We start from the raw sequence: 19,155 nt of genomic DNA on the forward strand, positions 1-19,155 counted from the left end.
AAACTATATAAATCTTATCCTTTTTGTATTCTTAACATGTCATGTCCTCTTTCCGCAGAGTTTAATCGGTCAAGAAACAGAACAGAATTCAGCTATGGCCCCGAGGAAGAGAGGTGGACGGGGGATTTCATTCATCTTCTGCTGTTTCCGAAATAATGATCACCCAGAAATCACGTATCGGCTGCGAAATGATAGCAACTTTGCGCTTCAGACCATGGAGCCAGCATTACCCATGCCCCCTGTGGAGGAGCTGGACGTCATGTTCAGTGAACTTGTGGTGAGTCTCAAACTTCCATCCCAGGGGTAGTTGGGGCTATCCAGGAGGGTGGGGAGAGGATGTGGACGGTTTGGTTAGACACAGGCTTGCCTTTCTTCAGTGAAATGGCCCCCATCCGTCCCTTCGATCTGCACCCCCAACTGTCAGCACTGAGCCTGTGGAGAAGGAGAAAGAAAAGGTAGCATCACTACATCAGAGGGCTTTGCTGGTGCTTTAAGTGGAGGGATTTAGACCTTTAGGTCTTCAGATATGTGGCACGACTGCTTCCTAAGTTGCCCTTTCTAATTCCTCCCCATCCCAACCTGAGATACTTGTGTGCACAAATACTTCCTTCATCTGCTTCACACCTGCTGGGATTACCCCATGCTTCCCGCCACTCCCAGTGTGTAGTAATAGTGTCTTTTAAAAAATTAGTCATACTGTCCCTCCCGTCCTTGATCCTTGGATGAAAGACATTATTACTTCAGTAGAGTATAATTATTTAGCCTAATGATAGGACTGCAATAATAACTGTTGTGGGAAGCTTTTTATAGATACTATCATATTTTAGAATCCACTATACTGAAGTGAGGGATGTATCTAGTGTAGGACCCATTCATCAAGAGATGTAGGTGCTCTCTTCAAGTTTCTGAAGCACCTGTGAAGTAGCGTTTCTTTCCATTCTGTGTTCCGGAGGTTATTATGGTACAGTTAAGGGCACTGGCACGGGCATTAGGAAGACCTTGGTTCAAATTACTGCTCTGACTTTATTATCTGTATCAGTATGGAAAAAGCATATGACTTTTCCAAGCCTACATTCCGGAAAGCAGAAGAAAAAAAAAAACCACCTTCTCCTAGGTTTGATGTAATGTTTAAATGAGAATAATGCAGAGTGGGAATGGCCCAAAGCCTGCCCCTTCTTGGGGGTTCAATAGACGTTACACAAGGACTGTATCCTCCCTTGATCACCACTGGCATTTTGTAACGGAGTTAGTTCTAATCAGACCATTTATGTTGTTCAACAGATACTAGAGACTGCTATCATTTTACATGAATCTTAGGTCAAAAAAGTAACATAGGCTGTGTCATTGCCCTCAAGGGCTAATAACTGAGCTGATTGTCACTCCAGCTTTGATGGACCAGGATTCACCTATAAGCTTCTCTTACGAGATAAGCCAAGAAGAGAGAGTACTATGAAGCTGATGTTTGAGTTCTGGCCTCCTCAGTGGATTAATGAGCTGATTACCAACCAAAATCGGTGGGGAAAAGAGATGACTCCTGGCAGCATGTTTACACTTGATGACGTTGAATATTTTCAGTGTTTCAGGCATCTCTCTCTACCCTCTCCCATTCCCACTGCATGCAGAACTCTGTTCTAGATGCTAGCAAGGAGATTCAAAACGGAAAACTAGAACCTGCTCCCAAAGAGCTGACAGTTTCAGTAGTATAACAAGAGGTATAATGCCACCAAAGGAAGAAGCACACACACCTCTGTGTAAATGTGTTTTGGGGTGTAGGACACAATGATGAGGAGGGTGGTCAGGGAAGGCTTTCTGGAGGAGGTGAGTTGTGAGGAGGGATAGAAAGTGAGAAGAGAAGTGGAGGGGATCGTTGTTCATGGCCGTCTCGGTCATCTGCAGCTAGTTTATCCTGTGATAGCAAAATCTTAGTGGTTACAACAGCAGAGGCTTATCTCTTGCTGATGCTGCATGTCCAGTGTGAGTCAGCTGTGCTTCTGCTCTGTGCCATATTCTGCTCAGGACCAAGACCCAGGCCTGATGGAATAGGAAAGAGAGACATGGTGAACTGCTAGCAGGCTCTAAGCTTGTGCTTGGAAATGACACGTGTCACTTTAGCCCACATTTCCTTGGCCAATGCAAATCACACAGGGTAAGGACATATCATCCTTCTGTAGAGACTGGCACCACAAGTCACATGGCCAAGCCTGAGGTCATTGGGATGGGTGGAGGACACAGTCCTTTCCCAGGGATGGGCAGTGAATCATGTGTCAGGATGGCTATCAAGAAAGGCAGTAATGATGCACTGATGTGCTTGGTGTTATTGCCCAGTTAAAGTATTTTAAAGCCAAAAGTGAACCTAAGGAGACAGATATTGCTGAGAGATGAAGGCCTCCTCAGTGGTGGAGCTGGTGGGCAGAGCGAGTACCACTCAAAGCATCCACCTCCATTGTCCTTTCAGTTGTATTCTGTCAGCCTCCCAAAATGAGACCCAAGCCAGAGCCTTTGTGGTGGCAGCTCCATGTACATCTTGAAGACAGCTCATTGTTCTGTATTCATAAAGGAGAAAATTCCACTCTCTGCCTTATTGATGTCTTTATTCTGTGTGAAAATTGCCTACAGCTGTTAGTTGCTAAAAAGCCAATGCCAAACCAGAACTTTAAGCCAAAACCATTGGAAAACAAATTATCTTGAGGTTTGTATCTGTCCTGGTGAGTGATGGATAGATTTTTGTCTACTCTTGACTTCAGGGACTTAGACCACGGATCCATCCAACTGCCAAGGGTGTCCTGTGACACAGGAGGTGGGCTCAAAGCCACTGGGAACCTCTGCCCTGGGTTCTCTTGACTAGTCGCAGAGCAGTTCTGCCTGTGCCCATGCATAGGAGAGGGAGGCCACGTGGCCTCTGGAGTCAGAGCACGCTGCAACCTAGGGTAACTTCCTCTGAAATGGTTTCTATTGGAATTTGAGTTTATTTCCTCACCTACAAAATGGGGATAATGCCATCTCTCTGCTAGGGTTGGTGTGAAGATTAAAGAAGACAGCTTCTTTTAAAAGGCTGGCACCTAGTCATGGGTGCTTTATACCCCACATCCTAGCACAACGAGAAGGATAGGAGATAGTTCAGGTATTTTCTGGACACAACACCCCGGGCAAATATCTCAGGCTTTTCCTTTTCTTGAAAGCTGATCTGCCTGCTGTGAGCACGCCAGTGTGGGTCCTAACTTGCAGACCATTCTGCCTCTATCTGGTGGAAAGCATCTCATCAGAGCCGGTTGTTATAAACTAGTTTCCTTTCTCTCTTCTGATGAGTCACTCATTTTGATGTATTTTAAAGTGTTATCAAATAGGTTGGTTTCAGAATTACTTACTGCACCCTTATCATAAATCTCATAAATAAAGCAGGCGTGGGTGAGAGGTCAGCTGTGTGAATCTTTAAAGAATGGGGGCCCTGAGCAGTGCCTCATACTCTAACAGTCTCCCTGCCACAGGCGGGGCAGTCCGGAGCAGTCCAACCTCAGGATGTAGTGATTTCTGGAGGCCCCAGACCCACACTCTGCCCCATACCACCCCCCACCCCCCGCTTTGTTTTTAGTAACAGCTTTGTAGAGGTACAATTCGCATACCCTATAATTCACCTGTGTAAAGTGTACAATTCACTGGTTTTTGGTACATTCACAGAGTAGTGCCCCCATCACTACAATACATTTTAGAACATTTTCATCACCCCCAAAAGCAACTCCCTTACCCATTAGCCACCACTTGCCACTTCTCCTCAACCCTACCATCCCCAGGCAGCCACTAATCTAGTCTCTGTTTTTGTGAGTTTGTGTATTCTGGTCGTTTCATATAAATGGAATCATAATATGTGGTCCTTTGTGCCTCCTTTCACTTAGTGTAATCTTTTCAAGGTTTTTCCAAGTTGTAGTATGTATCAGTACTTCATTTCTTGTTATTGTTGAATAAATTCCATTGTATGGACACACCACATTTTGTTTATCCACTCATTGCTGATGGACAGTTGGGTTGTTGCCAGTCTTTAGCTATTATGAGTTTTGCTGCTCTAAATGTTCATATACAAGTTTTGTCGTGTGGAAATATAGTTTCAGTTCTCATGGGTATATACCTGAGAGTGGGATTTCTGGGTCATATATAACACTGTATATAACTTTTGAGGAACTTCCAGACTGTTTTCCAAAGTGGCTGCGCTGCACCATCTTACATTTCCACCATCAGTGTACGAGAGTTCCAATTTTTCACATCTTTGCCAACTCTTGTTAGTTTCCACTCCCTATCGGTCGACCAGCTGCTTTTAAAACGGTTCTATACCTCCTGGAGAACTGAGGATGTGTAACTTGGGAATGTGGGGTGTGTGTGTGTGTATGCGTGTGTGTGTGTGTGAGAGAGAGAGAGAGAGAGAGAGAGAGAGACAGAGAGAGAATTGCCAAATAGAAATAAAGTCTTCTTGCCAACAATTTTTAAATGATTTGGGATATTTAAAAATAAAATATTGAGCATTAGTGTGATGTCTGCATATATTTTATGCCTTTGAGCATCAATCCTTTTTCTGTATTACCTCCTCCTCCTCCCCTCTCCACTTCTGCTTTGTCCTTTGCCTCAGCCACAAATCAAGGCTTCCCTGGTGGCACAGTGGTTGAGAGTCTGCCTGCCAATGCAGGGCACACGGGTTCGTGCCCCGGTCCGGGAGGATCCCACATGCCGCAGAGAGGCTGGGCCCGTGAGCCATGGCTGCAGAGCCTGCGCGTCTGGAGCCTGTGCTCCACAGCGGGAGAGGCCACAGCAGTGAGAGGCCCGCATACCGCAAAAAAAAAAAAAAAGAATGTAACCAATCTGAGATTCAGCATTTTTCCCGGAAAATAAGATTCAGCTGAAGTCTTGTCTTTTCTACAGGGTTTTTAGGTCTTAGATTATCCCCACCAACATATTTGAAGAGTGCTGGGGATGATAGCTCTGTGCACTGTCCTTGTTCAAGTAACTTCTTCCATCTTAACGTTAGCAGTGGAAGATTTCCTTGGGGAAAAACAGAAGAATGTGTTATTAATTGACAGATCGATTCTTTTGATGTATGTGTGTGTGTTAAGTGCCTGCTCTGTGCCAGGCCCTGAGGCAGCTGGTCCTTAATGACTTTGTGGGGCGGAAGGTCTAGCAGAGGAAACAGGCAACAAAACAGGCACTCTTATCCACTGTGACTGAGGGCTGTGAGAGGGGCCGCTCCAGCAGTACATTTTCCTGGGGAAGAACCTTTATTCCCCTCTTTTTTCACAAGGTGAGAGTTGATTCCCAGGTTCTATTTCCATCACTCTTAGCTCTCTTGCTGGGAAGTAATATTCTCAGCTTCTCTTCCAACTCCTCTTTGGAATATGCATAGCTTAGTCTCTCCCCCTTTCTCTAATTCTCTGCAAATCAACCTGCCTTCAGAAAGCATACATTCTGTGACCCTTGGTGCTATAAATTTCATAGGTTTGAACCCCCTTGGGGAGTTTGCAATTGTCCAGCTGTCTCCATGACGGGTGGCTAAGTGTCTAATTCAGCACTGAAATCTCAACAAGCCCACTTGTCTACAGATGAAAGTTGGGTTCTCCAACCCAGCTTTCAGGAGTGAAAAGGAAGGTATTTTGATCTCCATTTGCTTGATTTCTTAACCTAGCTGTCATTTAATTCCATTCTTGTTGGGGAAGGAGGATACTGCTTACTCACACCTACCCCCAAGCCTCACAGGTACCTAGTGTGGAAGGATCTTGGAAGCCTTCCTGGAGGAAGTGATATTTAATGTAAGACATGAAAAACTAGAAGGAATTATCCAGGCGAAAAGGAGAGAAAAGAGTGTTACAGACAGTGAAAACAGCATGTATGGGATTGGGAGGTGAGAGAGAAAATGTGGAAAGCTCAAGGAACTGAAAGTTCAGTGTGGATGGAGTGTGAAATAGGAGCCTGAGCGGATTGGGGTTCTGAGAGCCAGGAAAAGGGGATGGGGATGGTTGTGTTGATTTAATTATATATCTCAGATTCTTATTTGAACCAAAGGACAGTACCTCTGCTTTCTTACAGGTTTTCTCAATGAACTAAATATACCAAAGTACGTAAAAATATTTTGCTGTCTGGTTATATTTACAAAAATAACCCTTGCTCATTGCAGTCTCTTACTGACACCTCTTACTGAGGTATCAGTAAGTTTTAGCAAAAAGTGTCATGTCTCCTTGGGTAGATTCTGAGTATGTTTTCCATTGAGTCCAGTTGTTGAGGTGAGATGCCTTGTTTCAATGCTTACCTCCTCTGCCTACTTTAATTTTGAAATGGAAAGGAAAGAGAATTTACTAAGAGCTCCCTTCCAATTTTCTATCCAAATACCTAGACTCCTGAATATGCCAAGAGTTGATGGGCTAAGGGTATCCTGCAGAATATTTCACAGGAACAGCCATATTGGAACTGGTATCTCCTCACAGGTTCCCTCAGTTCTCTTGCCTTGTGAAACATCAGAATGTACAACTGCTTTTCCTGGGTGAGGTTTTAGGTGCAAAACCAGGTTTATGACAAGTATGATCATTATTTTAGAATGGTACTTGGAATCAGTTTCACAGACTGACCAGAGGAAAACTTTCCTTTCTAATATAGTACATCACTGTGAATTTATAGCTAGTTGGGAATAACAGGCAGTATGGACCCAAGTCTTCCTAAGCCTGAAATGTTACCAATTCCATTTACAGTGTTTCCTGATTAATCTGCCTTCTTTCAAATTCAGTGTTTAGTCTACCATTTATTTGGCCAATGGGTCTAATGTTCTGGGATAATTTGTTATACAGTGCTGTGCCTTCCAGGAAACATAAAATATTTTAAAGAAACTTATTGAGAAATTTATTAATGATCACCTTTTATGCAATTGAGGACTGTCAACAAAAGTTAACGTCTCAATGGGGAAGATAGTGATGGTGGATAATGAGAAGATTTGTATGTTCATAAATATAATAACTTAGTATGGGTCAGTTTTATTGTTATTAAGTCCTGAGGACACTCTCAACATTAGTAACCAGAATAGACTTTGAGAAATGAAGAAAGTAGGAATGAGAGGATTTAGTTGATGTATCAGAGTTAGATGAATTCACAGTCAAGGTAAGATGAATGTGCCAGATGAATTCCCTTGGGAACCTACATCAGTAATCTCTTCATTTTTCATTATGTTCTGAAGTCACTTTGGTATGAAAAGAGCTACAGGAATCAAAGTTAGTCTTATGATTTACCAGTGTTCAGATTTTGTTCTTTTACTAGCCATGTGAATTGGTACCCATCTTCTCAGGCTATCAACATAATTTCTTTTATTACTAGGGCTATTTTAAGTACTCTTTAATAATAAAATTTTTCCATTATCACCAGAATTGATGAAAAGTTTCAACACTTTTTATCTGTTTATTTTTAAAACTTGCCTTTTATACGAAGACCATGACTAAGAATAGAAAGTTTCTTGCAGGAGCTATTCAGTTCCTTGTCTCCAAGAAAGATGAAAAAATTGGGTAGCAGGAACATTTGATATTAACCTGATGGAAGAACCAAAAAACTGCTTGTAAGAAGTCATATTTTTAATCTGTTGTTCTTAATTGGAGTGTAAAGGATTGCTTGGTAATTAAGCAGAGGAAATCAGACTGTATAAAGACTTCAAAGATATATCTAGAATAGTCTCAAAATGTTCAGTTGTCTGGAAGCCAAAAATCATAGTCTAATGAAGGAATTGATATCAAAATTTTTCAATTTCCATGAGGTTAATTTTGTTTTTTCAATTGACAAACATATAAAAGTCAAAAGAGAAAATCCTGTTTATCTAAAGCACATAGTTAGTTGACAGAGAAGAAAAAAAATACTGAGTAGATATTCCCTTGACACTGTGGCATTTTTGGATAAATCAACTTGATGGGTTCATAGAAAAATGTTTGGAACAGTATGAAAACATGTAATACATCACAAAGGGAAGTGGGAGTGTAGATATGGGCTTAAATGTGTTCAGTGCTAAAATTCCTATGGGGTAGATGTGAACTACTGCCAATATACAGTCAATTTAAAGGTGACCCTAAAACAATCCTAAACCCAGAACTTTATAAACAACTTATTTAGGCCCTGAGAACACCTGATGATTTGCGAAACAGGGGATGTGGATATAGGTGGTTTCGCTTGCTTTTATCTATTGTACTTTTGAACAGAACTTTGTAATAAATCCAGGAATCAAGTAGGATTGGCAGTAGATCTTCAACCCAATGGACACTATACACTTCTTTGTACTGGTTGAGGTCCTGTCTGCTTAGAGACAGTAAGATGGTCAAGATGGTTTTCAAAGTTTTCTTCAATCTTCTGATTCACAAAAACAAATCCAGGAACGCTTAAGATAAAAGCACAAAACCATTTTACTCCTTCTAGTCCTAAATTTATATCTTATCTCATCAAGACCATTCCAAATGTCCTTTTCTCCATTTACATTTTTTACTTCATGTTAGATAGTTTGTTATCAGTCCATTTATTTCTGGGTGCTTCTTAATTTAGATTAGGGACTGAAATGGGGGTGGGGACGCAGGGAGAGATGGAGGAAAGAAACATGAAACCTTTATTTATTTATTTATTTTTTAATACAAATACCGTAAAACCATCTCTGAACTGATAATGTTATTGAGAAAATGTTTATGAGTCCCCTTGGCCTTGATGATTTTCATTATTAGGAGTCCTAAAGAGACGCTGAGCGGTATGTATCTACTTAGCTTTTGGCTACAACTTAAAATCTGATTGTTTAACTTAATCCTCAGGCTACCATGTGCGAGTTACACAAAGTCAGCAAACTGCACTACTTGCCAACTCTTTACGTGTCCCCTTACAAACCAATATAGGTTTTAAAGACTGGGAGGATAATTTGATCTCCATAAGTAGTGCGGTTTAGGTAAGCTTTCAAGTGTAATTTTGAAAATGTGTTTCAGTAATGGCTAGTTTGTACAAATAACTGCACTTGAGAATATCTATTGATGCACTGGGAATCATTTAAACACCACTTGCTCTCACAAAACATATGTCACGTGGCCTGCGGGAGGTGAATGCCCAATACATGGATCGTATATTTCAGTTGTCCTCAACTCTTTTTTTATCTGCTGTGATTGGAATCCCCTATCCTCTACCTTCAATTCCCAGAATTCCTCTGGAATTTCAAACTGTTTCTTGATTCATGTTGTAGGAGCTCAGTACCAGCTACATCTTTTAGTTACGGCTTTCTGGCTCATAGATGAAGGAAAAAATATATATATATGTAATATATATAATATATAATATATATTTTTAAAAACGAGATTCCTAAAAAAGGAATTTTCCCCCTCTTGTCCAATTTTAAATGAATCTACTGGAAACATCCTACAGCTGCTAGATGTTTATTTCATTATACAATATAATATTTAAGGACTAAACTGAACCAAATGACTGGAAGCTCACTTAGAATATATGCATGGGTTGTTTTCAGAAAAGATGGGTATTTCTCAGATATAAAAGAGAAAGCAAGTCCTTTGCCATCTTTTAAACAATTGGTTTGAGTTTATTCACATATGGACACTCATTATGTTAAATCCACTGTGAACATGCCTCTTTGCATTCAGAGAGCAGAATGGTACAGGCATCCTATCTGGCTTTTTCACTATCAGGATCCCCAGAGCAGTACCTGACCCAGAATCAATGCTCAGTAAATGCTTGTGGCCTGGATGAGTAACTTACTACTGCAGGATTACACCTGAGATGCTCAGGATGTATTTGAGTGAATGTATGCATGTGTGTGTGCAGGAATTAATGACGGCTGAATCATCCAGCAGTTGGGTTCCTATTTTGAATTATTCTTGAAGTAGTCCTGATCGATTTGGGCTGATTGCTGCACTCTTCCTGCATCCCTACCCACCCATTGTCATTCTGTTTACTCATCTTCATTTGGTTGTCAGTTACTGTGTGAGCACCAGAGTGGCTGGCATGAAGGATAGCAGATTACAAGGCTAAGGGTGATAATGTCTAAGAAATATTTTCTGTCCTGAACAGTCTCTCCACCCTATATTACATGGTAAAATAAATAAATAGCTGCAGTGTGGGAAGAGACTCATTGTGCTAGATATCTTTTGACCCAATTAAAACTTAAAAGTGTCAGCTGAGCTGCCCAACAAGTCTCTGGAGGACATGCTGAGCTGGTGGGGAGGGGTCTGGGCGATAGCAGTGCTGGTGTCACTGAGGGAGGGGGAACGTGTATGGAACTTGGCTTCACAGTTGTCCACAGGGCCTTAGGGTGCCTCTCTCATCTGTCACTCTATAAGCTGATTCTGTGTCTCAGGAGACAAAGTCCCTCCATTCACTTAGGAAAACACTGCTTAGAAATTCTCTCAATTAAGCCTTGTCAACAGAAGTCGTATTAGATTATAAATATAAAAATTGGAAATTTGGGTGGTTGGATGGGTATTGGGAGATGATTTTAACGTATGTTTAGAACAGAGTTATTTATTTTAGATTACTGGAAAGCTGCTGGTGATGCAGACTAATTAAAAATTAAAGTTACTCTAATGAGTTTCTAGTTGAAATAATGCAGGGAAGCCAAATAAGAAGCCTACAGGTTTAGCAGCAGACTTTATCTAGCAAACTGGATAGTTTGCATTGCCTACTATTAGAAGTAGGAAAGGAAATAGTATAAAACAATTAACCATGGATAGTGAGGTACTAAAAATTATTTCTATTAGTCACCCTTTGCTTGTGGGATTTCTCACTTCTTTTTTTTAATATATCGAATGAAAACACTTCTATCAGACACAGAGAACCTTGTTGTATAGGTGGTGGTGAGTCACATTGTGGTATTTTGTGTAATGACTAAGAACGTTGGCAGAAATCGTACAGGCTGAAAACCTTCAAGGTTTGTTCTCTGTGTGTACACATCCCTTTTGGGACTTAACACTCTCCGTTGTTTTCCATTTATGTCTTTCCTGACTGGTTAGGAATAGGTAATAATTCACTGAATGCACCTCTGTTTAAACAAACAAAAGTCGTATCTAACTTTCAGGTTTCCAAACCACCTCTATGAAAATAAAATACTGTTCTCAGGGTCATCGTGGTTAAATTTTAAGAGCTGTGATGTCAATTCATGGCTCCTTGATGTGAAGGTCATTTGCTGTGGTAAGGCTGGATGTTCATAAATTTAATGATTTAGTACAGCTGAATAATACCTTTTCTCCATCCGTTTACAAAAGGGTAATTTTTTTGTTGCCACAGTGTCACCCTTCAGCCCTCCACGGCCTTGTCTGGCCTTTTCCCTGTGATGTGGTACTTCTCACCATGTCATGTGACTTCAGGCCTGTTCACTTGTCCCTCTGAGAGGGTTTGACTTATATCTGGTGGTGTTGAGTTGTGGGATGGGAGGCGAGGGTGGACGAGGGAGAGGGCTAAATCCAGGGAAGGCACTGCTGGTGTTGGCTGTATGTGAGGTGAACCCCAGGGGGTGCTGCTTGCTGGGCATGTGGGAAACCTTTGGTGGGTGGGGTTAGGATGGGTGACTTGGGCCCGTTTGCTGTGGGTAAATACCTGGGGTATTTAATTTGAAGGAGAAAAGTTAGCCTTGTGTGAATAATAAAATGTTGAAAATTCTGTGAGCTCTATACAGTGAGCCAAATGGATGATTACCTTGTCAGGGACTGTTTCAAAACCAAAACCAAAACCAAACAAACAAAGCCAAAACAAGAAACCCAAACAACCCAAAACAGAAACACATACAAAACAATGGGTTGATTGGCAGGGTGACCCCAAGGACCTGTCTTAGCTTCTCCCTCTCCTCTTTTTTTTTTTTTTTTTTTTTTGATACGCGGGCCTCTCACTGTTGTGGCCTCTCCCGTTGTGGAGCACAGGCTCCCGACGCGCAGGCTCAGCAGCCATGGCTCCCGGGAGCAGCTGCTCCGCGGCATGTGGGATCTTCCCGGACCAGGGCACGAACCCGTGTCCCCTGCATCGGCAGGCGGACTCTCAACCACTGCGCCACCAGGGAAGCCCTCTCCTCATTTTTTTAATCTCCATTTCTCGCAGCGTTCATCATATGTCTTCCTACTTCTGTGTGAATATAGAGTTAGCTTAACTCATTAGAAATAGAAATCCTGAGTTCCTTTATTAGAGATTTCTCTTGTTAGCTGGAAACTCACTTGTTGTTGGCTTACTGAAATCTATTGACATGGTAGATTTTCAAAGAATAAATGCTTTAAATATTGGACTGAAGGTGTTATAAATAATCCCATATTTCAGTTTAGCTCACATCTCTGACAAGAGCTTTTCAACTCATTCAAGACCCTTATTGTATATTATCTCAAAATTCCTTCACTTGCTTTATTTAGCAAATCAATCCATTTCCTTAGATTTGTACTGTGCCAATTGTTTTCTGATTACATAGATTTCTCTATAGAGCTGCCTGCTTACTCTAGAGTGTAGGACTGGTGGGGTTTCTTTGTACAGAATCTTTTAGAAGTTGGGCTTGATAATATGCTTTGTTAGGGATGAAACCCAGAATTTTAGTTCCTGCAACTGGGCTTCCTTCAGAGTTTTTTCTTCTTAATAAAAAAATGTCTAATTATTACCTTTTCTCCAAGATATTATAACTATATGAAATAAATATTTTATAAAGTTATGAAAAACATAATTGATATCTTCCCCAAGAAGAAAAGCCTTTAGGGTTTTGTTCGTTGCTTTCAGTTTTTCAGAAACTTGAGCTTTCCGTGGAGAGGAGTGATGCTTGGTGCAGATGTTTCTTTTTCTTTCATTTGCTAAATCATTTTCCTTTAACTTTTAAATCTCTGTCCAAGAAAGAATAATATGAAAAAAAAAATTCTTTGGCCGATGCAAGGAGCTAGGCCATCCCAGTCTGAGGTATAGTAGCAGGAACTAAATTTATGCTATTCATCTTTGCATTAATTGCCAATCCCCAAAACAATATCTAACATAGCTGGATTGCAAAAAGGAAAAAAATAAAAAGTAAGGTGAGAGGTAAAAAGTAAAAGTAAGGTGATCTAGAAGCAACCGGGATGGAGGTTGGGCTAACTACATTTGTTTGTTAATCTTAGTGAAAAACTTTGCTATTAACCCGCAGAAGAGCCAATACTCTTCTCTAGTCCACCACTCAGGAAAGACAAAAAACACTGAAAATGTTCTTCAGGACTTCAATCATTAATATTAACCTATCACCTAATTTAATGTTAAGGGACATTGGGGAAACATTGCCTATCTCTTGGCCTAAATGGAATGCATACTAATAGAATCTATGTAATTTCCAAGGAAAGGACAGGAATATTTCATGGAAGTGATCATGGTTTCAAACAAAAATTGTATCTGAAGTTGTCCCATTTCCAAGATTGAACTACTTACACTAAAGAGCTCTGCTTTTTCCCTTTCCCTCCTCTTCATACATTTGTTTTCAATCAGTTTCTCTTCTAAAGCAATTCCTCGGTTTATCTAATGTTCAACCAGAATTTTCTTTCCTTACTGTGTACACAAGGCTCTATTTTCTCTACTCTGAATTCTTTGTTTTCCTGGGGCTCCAACAACCAGGCTTGATTTTTTTTTTTTTTAGAACTTTATTGAGATATAATTTACAAGCCGTAGAATGGACCCATTGTAAGTGTACGGTTCAGTGCATTTTTCTAAATTTATACAGTTTTGCAACCATCACCACAATCCAGTTCTAGAACAGTTCCATCACCTCATCTCCTCTTGTGTCCATTTGCAGTCTGTCTCTGCTCCTGCCTGTGGCCCCAAGCAACCACTGATCTTTCTGTCTCTATAGATTGACTTTTTTTCCTTAAAAAATTCATGTAAAGAGATACTATCTGAGGTACAGTGATCCTAATTGTTTTGTTTTCCATGATTGCCTCTTTCAGTATTTGAGTTAATTATCAAAATGAAAAATTCTCTTGTAATATTACATTGAAGTAATTTCATAGCTTTGAAGAAACTAATGTGTAAGGTGATTTCAAATTAGTTTGTACTGTTATTTTTCCTCCTTGCATTAATTGTGCTTCCATTCCCCAACTTGCCCAGCAGTGTATCTAAATGAGTGCAAGTAGCTGGAAAAGAAAGAAGGCAAAAGCAATCTATCCATTTTGTAACCAGAGCATGACCCCAAGAGTGGTGTCTGTGAGATGGGGTGTAGCTTCAAACACAGAAGGTAAAACTAAAGCTAGCAGCTTCCATAAGAAACCATAGAGTATTTTTTTTGATCTGCAACTTGCAAAGATTTCTTGCAGAAGACAAAAAGCACTAACTCTAAAAGAAATAATAAGTTATATTTTATAAAAAAACACTTAGTGATCAAAATAGACTGTTAACAAAATGAAAAGACACAGGTGAGGCAAAATACTCTCAGTACATACCTCTGACAAAGGACATGTTTTGCAACAATAAGACAGACAACTCAGAAATGGGCAAAAGATTTGAGTAGATACCTCATAAAAGAATGCGTATGAATGGCACGTGAACTTGTGAAAAGGTATATTCAGCATCAGTTGTCATCAGGAAAATGCAAAACTGCATTGAGATACCACTTCACATAAACTAGGGTGGCTAAAATTAGAAAGATGCAGCACCAAATGTTTGTGCGAATGTGGAGTAACTGGAACTGCCGTATATTGCTGGTGGGAGAGTACAATGGTACAAGCAGTTTCAGACGCATAAAGTGCAAAAACCACTTCAGTGTATACCTTTGCCGAACTTGAAAACTGTATACTTAGGAGTGTACATTTACTGTATGTACATCTTACTGCAAAAAAGAGAAAAGAATGGGTTTTAATCTTCGAAACTCATTGATCTTCGCTATGTCCCACAGTAATCCCCTCTCCCTCCTTCCCAGCTGCCCCAGCTTCCCTCACCTTACTTTTTTCTTTGCAATCCAGCTACGTCAGATATTGTTTTGGGGACTGGCAATTAATGCGAAAATGAACAGAACAAATTTCATTCCTGCCCCCTGGGGATGAGTCTAGAAAGGGAGTCATACATGCTGATCACATAACTGCAGCAATGTGATAAATGCCGTAAGGTTAGGAGAACAGAGAGGGGCTGCCCACCCCAGGAAAGTCAGGGTAGACTGCCTGGGGGGAATAGCAGATCCCTTGAAAAAGCTTAGATAAACAGGATTGATTCTTAGACATGGTGAGAAGGGCTCTCTGGGAAAAGGGAACAGCATGTGCAAAAGATTCAAAAATGGGCAACTTGTGATCCCACGTGCTGAAAGGTGGCTGCTGGTGGTGGAGGGGGGAGGGGAGGGGAGGGGGAGGTGACAGCCGGGGCAGCAAGGTGGGGCAAGTCAGCAAAGGCCATACCATGAAGGGCCCTACCTACCAGCTAAGGAATTTGGACTTTATCCTAAGGAGAGGAGCTGTCGAAGCCTTCTGTCCTCTTGTCTTCCTAACTAGAATCTGAATTCCATGAGATCCAGGTCTGTTATTCATCTTTGCATCCTTTGTAATGTCTGGACACGGTCCTGGAATGGGTAGGACATCGAGTAGGTGTTGATTGATATCTAAGGCTGTGTGATAGTCTCTTAGAATCTTGCATGCTTGTTTCAGCCATATTATTAAAACGGAATGAGTCAGAGCAGAGACACTTTTGGAATGGAGAGATGGGGGTCTCATTACACTCTGGGCATTGTGCCTAGGCACTCCCAATTATTATTTAATCTGTGTCACTCTCCTTGCTCAGATCTACCAGTGACCTCTGATTGCTCTCAAGATAAAGACCAAAGCTCACAGTGGCCTGCAAGGTTGCTGTTCACTCACTGTCTGCAGTGCTTTTTACCTATTTAATTCCTATTCATTTCTCAGGTCTCCCTTCAGTTCACTCACAGCCTTCACCGCCCCACCTCTCCCCACAGTAAGTGGCTTCTCACAGCTCAGCTCCGTGTGACCGTCCCTCGGACTGTGTGATTATTTGATTTCCCTTCTGCCACCTCGAGCACATGAGCTCTGTGATACCTTTCTACCCCCTGCATCTACAATGCCTAACATTTAGTAGACACTCAAAAAATGTTTTGGTTGCATGAATTTGGTTGCTTGAGAGAAGGCTATCAGATATATATTATTCTCATGTTTGAGGTGAAGAAATTGAAGTTCAGAGGTTAAGTCACCTGTTAAAGTTTACATAATCCATAAGAGCCAGACCTGGAACTCAGGGATGTCTGACAACAAAATCCTCCTCTTCGTGCGAACAGTCAGTCAGCAGGCCCAGCAGGCCGCGAGTGCAGCTCATGGATGCATTTGCCTATTAGCATCAGTGCCATGGCTCTACCCACCTGTTGAATGATCAATAGAATAATAGGCTAGTGGTTAAGAACATGGCTCTGGACCCAGAGAGTCTAGCCTCAAGTTCCTCCTCCACCATTTACTAGCTTTGTTACCTTGAGCAGGCTATTTAATCTCTCTGATTCAGCTTCCTGGAAAGTGGGGTAATATTACCCACTTTATAGGATTATTGTGAGGATAAACTAGATTAATCCATATAAAACGCTACTATTAAGCACACAGAAAGTGCTCAATAATTGTTAGCTATTACTATTATCACGACCCATGTATTCCTTCCCATTTTCTTACTATAATCCCAAATTATATCCAGAGGACCTATAGCAGTTTTTAATTTTTTTATTTTATGGACATTCTCTCCTTGCATGGAGCCATCTGCCCTAAGTCCTAGTTCAGCTGAGTCCTCTCAACTCAAACTTGGTCATTTCTGTGTCTCAGCAGAAGCAGGTTTCTAACAGCAAAATATGGGAATATTAATCCGCTTTGCTGTGAATTTCTAGGTTTTTAGGATTTACACATTTCTTCACACCTCTGTTCAGTGAGGAAAAGCACAGTGCTGAAGTGTAGTAGAGGAAGCAGTATTAATAGCACTGTTCTCTCTCACAAATCACAATCCTCTCCCCCAGATTAAGCACCGTATCATCAAGCTCTTTGAATAACTGACCTGACCCCCACTCCCAGAAAACCCTAATTGTTGGGAAGTGATTTATGTCACCATTTCCCCCCCATTCATTAATACGTGAGAGCTGGTGTAACTTACAGGAAATTAAAAAAGGAAGAAAGGAAGAAAAATAATTAGTTCACATATATAATGGTTGCACACCAAAATTTTAACATTTTTAACATGTTCCCTTATAATGCAATTTTCTGTAAATATTTTTCATTCCTTCCCTGGTTTTCCATTGTTGAAATTCTTAACTAATTTCTTGTGGTTAGGATGTAATAGTGTGTGGGTGTGTGTTTTAATGACTTAACTGTTTACCTTGCTCTTAAAAGAAAATAGCCCCTGATTTGTATTTAAATGATGAGAGAACTAACTGCAGTAAGGTTGCCCCTGCCTGTGCCAGGCATCGCTGCCTGCTGAGTTGATGTTGCAGATCTTCATCCAGCCCTGCCAGAGAAATGACACGCCCATCCTGGAGGTGAGGAAGCAGAGGCTTAATGAGATGAAGAATTTCCCCTGGCAGCCAGCATGTGTCAGACCTTGCATGGCTAGGCTCTGGAGGTACAGGTGTTAACAGGATAGGGCATAAGGGATAACCAGAAGCAAGCCTGGTAAATTAAGTTGGGGTTATAAATAGAAGACCTCAAAAGACAGGCTGAGGGATATATAATTAATTTTGCAGGCAGTGTGGAACTAATGACATTTTGCACTTGCTCCCACCTGCTCAGTCCTCAACGCTAGGCGATCAGTGATGTAAGGAGCCTTCCAGGTGATTCTGTTGCTCACTCAAGTCTGAGAACCGCTGCTGTAATGTATCTGTGGCCATGCTGTGGGAAGGATGGAAAGGGCAAGGAGGAACAGTGGGAAGGCTGGTGCCAGAGCCAAAGGAGAGGTGATTAGGACATAAGTTTGGGTAGTTTCATCGGAAACAAAACAAAGGGAAAAACTGTGAGATTTTTCAAGGAAGAAATGATAGGACTTGATGACCCAGTGAAGGTAGGGGTATAAGATGGGAGGCCGTTGTTCACGAGCGGCAGAGCTGCAGATACACCCCAAAGGCATTATACGCCTCAGATATTTGAACCTTATTATTGTGCCTTAATTTATAGCAATTTAAAATATGTCTCACACCCATCAATCTGCTGCCCTTAACTAGATTTAACTTTCCCTATAGGGATAAAAATGTACCAGACGCTCAATACCAATAATAATGTTGACCATGGACTGAGTTATCAAATGCCAAGAACTATTCTCTATGCACTTTACAGTCATTATCCCATTGTTGTTCATTAGTTATGGATGCTCATAAATTGCTTTCTGTTAGTGTCCAATCTAAGCTGCACACCACTATAATATTAATGTTCCAGACCCTGATCTGAGAGGCTGAGTCTGGGCTCTGGAGTCAGGTGGCTCCAGGCCGAAACCTCAGCCCCATCATTTACCAGGTGTGTGGTCTTTGAGGAGTTTACTTACCCAACCTTCTGCCGTAATTTCCCCCAGCTGTATTACAACAGGTATTATTACTACAACGAGGATGTAATCATGAGTGGAATTCTTAGGGTTGTTGTGAGAGCTTAAATGAGAAAATGCCTGCACAAGGCTTGACACTTAAAGTACTTAATAAATATTGATGATGCTTTTGGTGATGCTTATGGGGATGCAGCTGTCACTCCCTTGCTCAGAACCTTCAGTGGCTCTTCTTGGTCAAGAAAATAAGCTCCTTAATCTGGCATTTAAGATTTTCCACCAACAAGTCACTCCTTACCTCTCAAACCTTTCACCTGATGATTCTTTGCATAAACCCAGTGCTTCAGCTAAGCTGATCAGTGTCCCCCGCAAACACTCCAATCCATTACCACATCCCAGCCTTTGGTTCTGTTCCTCCACCCCTCTCATCATGTCCCTCAGGGCCCATCCCGCTAGTCACCGTTTGTGGAGCCATCCTTACCAAACCCTCGTCTGCAATACGATTAAATCCTTCCAAGCTCTGGAGCTTTAAAGGCCTTTAATGCTCGATGGACCCTCTGCTGCAGTACAAGGTGGCCCAGAACATTCTGCCCATGTTCAGCCACCTTTTCCTACCCTTCAGTAAATGTAGGGCCGTGCCTGTCCCTCTTACTGTGCTTGGTGCCTAGCCCCAGGCCAAGGACCTGCTTTCTTAGTGCTGGTAAC

The 19,155-nt window shown here is 41.4% G+C and overlaps 1 protein-coding gene across 4 annotated transcripts in view; it reads left to right on the forward strand.

Moving 5' to 3' along the window:
* Window positions 1-19,155, forward strand: part of DAAM1 (dishevelled associated activator of morphogenesis 1) — a 223,745-nt gene that overhangs the window by 110,227 nt on the left and 94,363 nt on the right. For all 4 annotated transcript variants that reach the window (XM_060294862.1, XM_060294861.1, XM_070044972.1 and 1 more), the window contains exon 2: window positions 59-277. In XM_060294862.1, the coding sequence (XP_060150845.1) occupies window positions 95-277 (183 nt within the window). In that variant the 5' untranslated portion in view covers window positions 59-94. The remainder of the gene's footprint in view (window positions 1-58; window positions 278-19,155) is intronic.

This window comes from Globicephala melas, chromosome 2, assembly GCF_963455315.2.
Source record: "Globicephala melas chromosome 2, mGloMel1.2, whole genome shotgun sequence".
NCBI lineage: Eukaryota > Metazoa > Chordata > Mammalia > Artiodactyla > Delphinidae > Globicephala > Globicephala melas.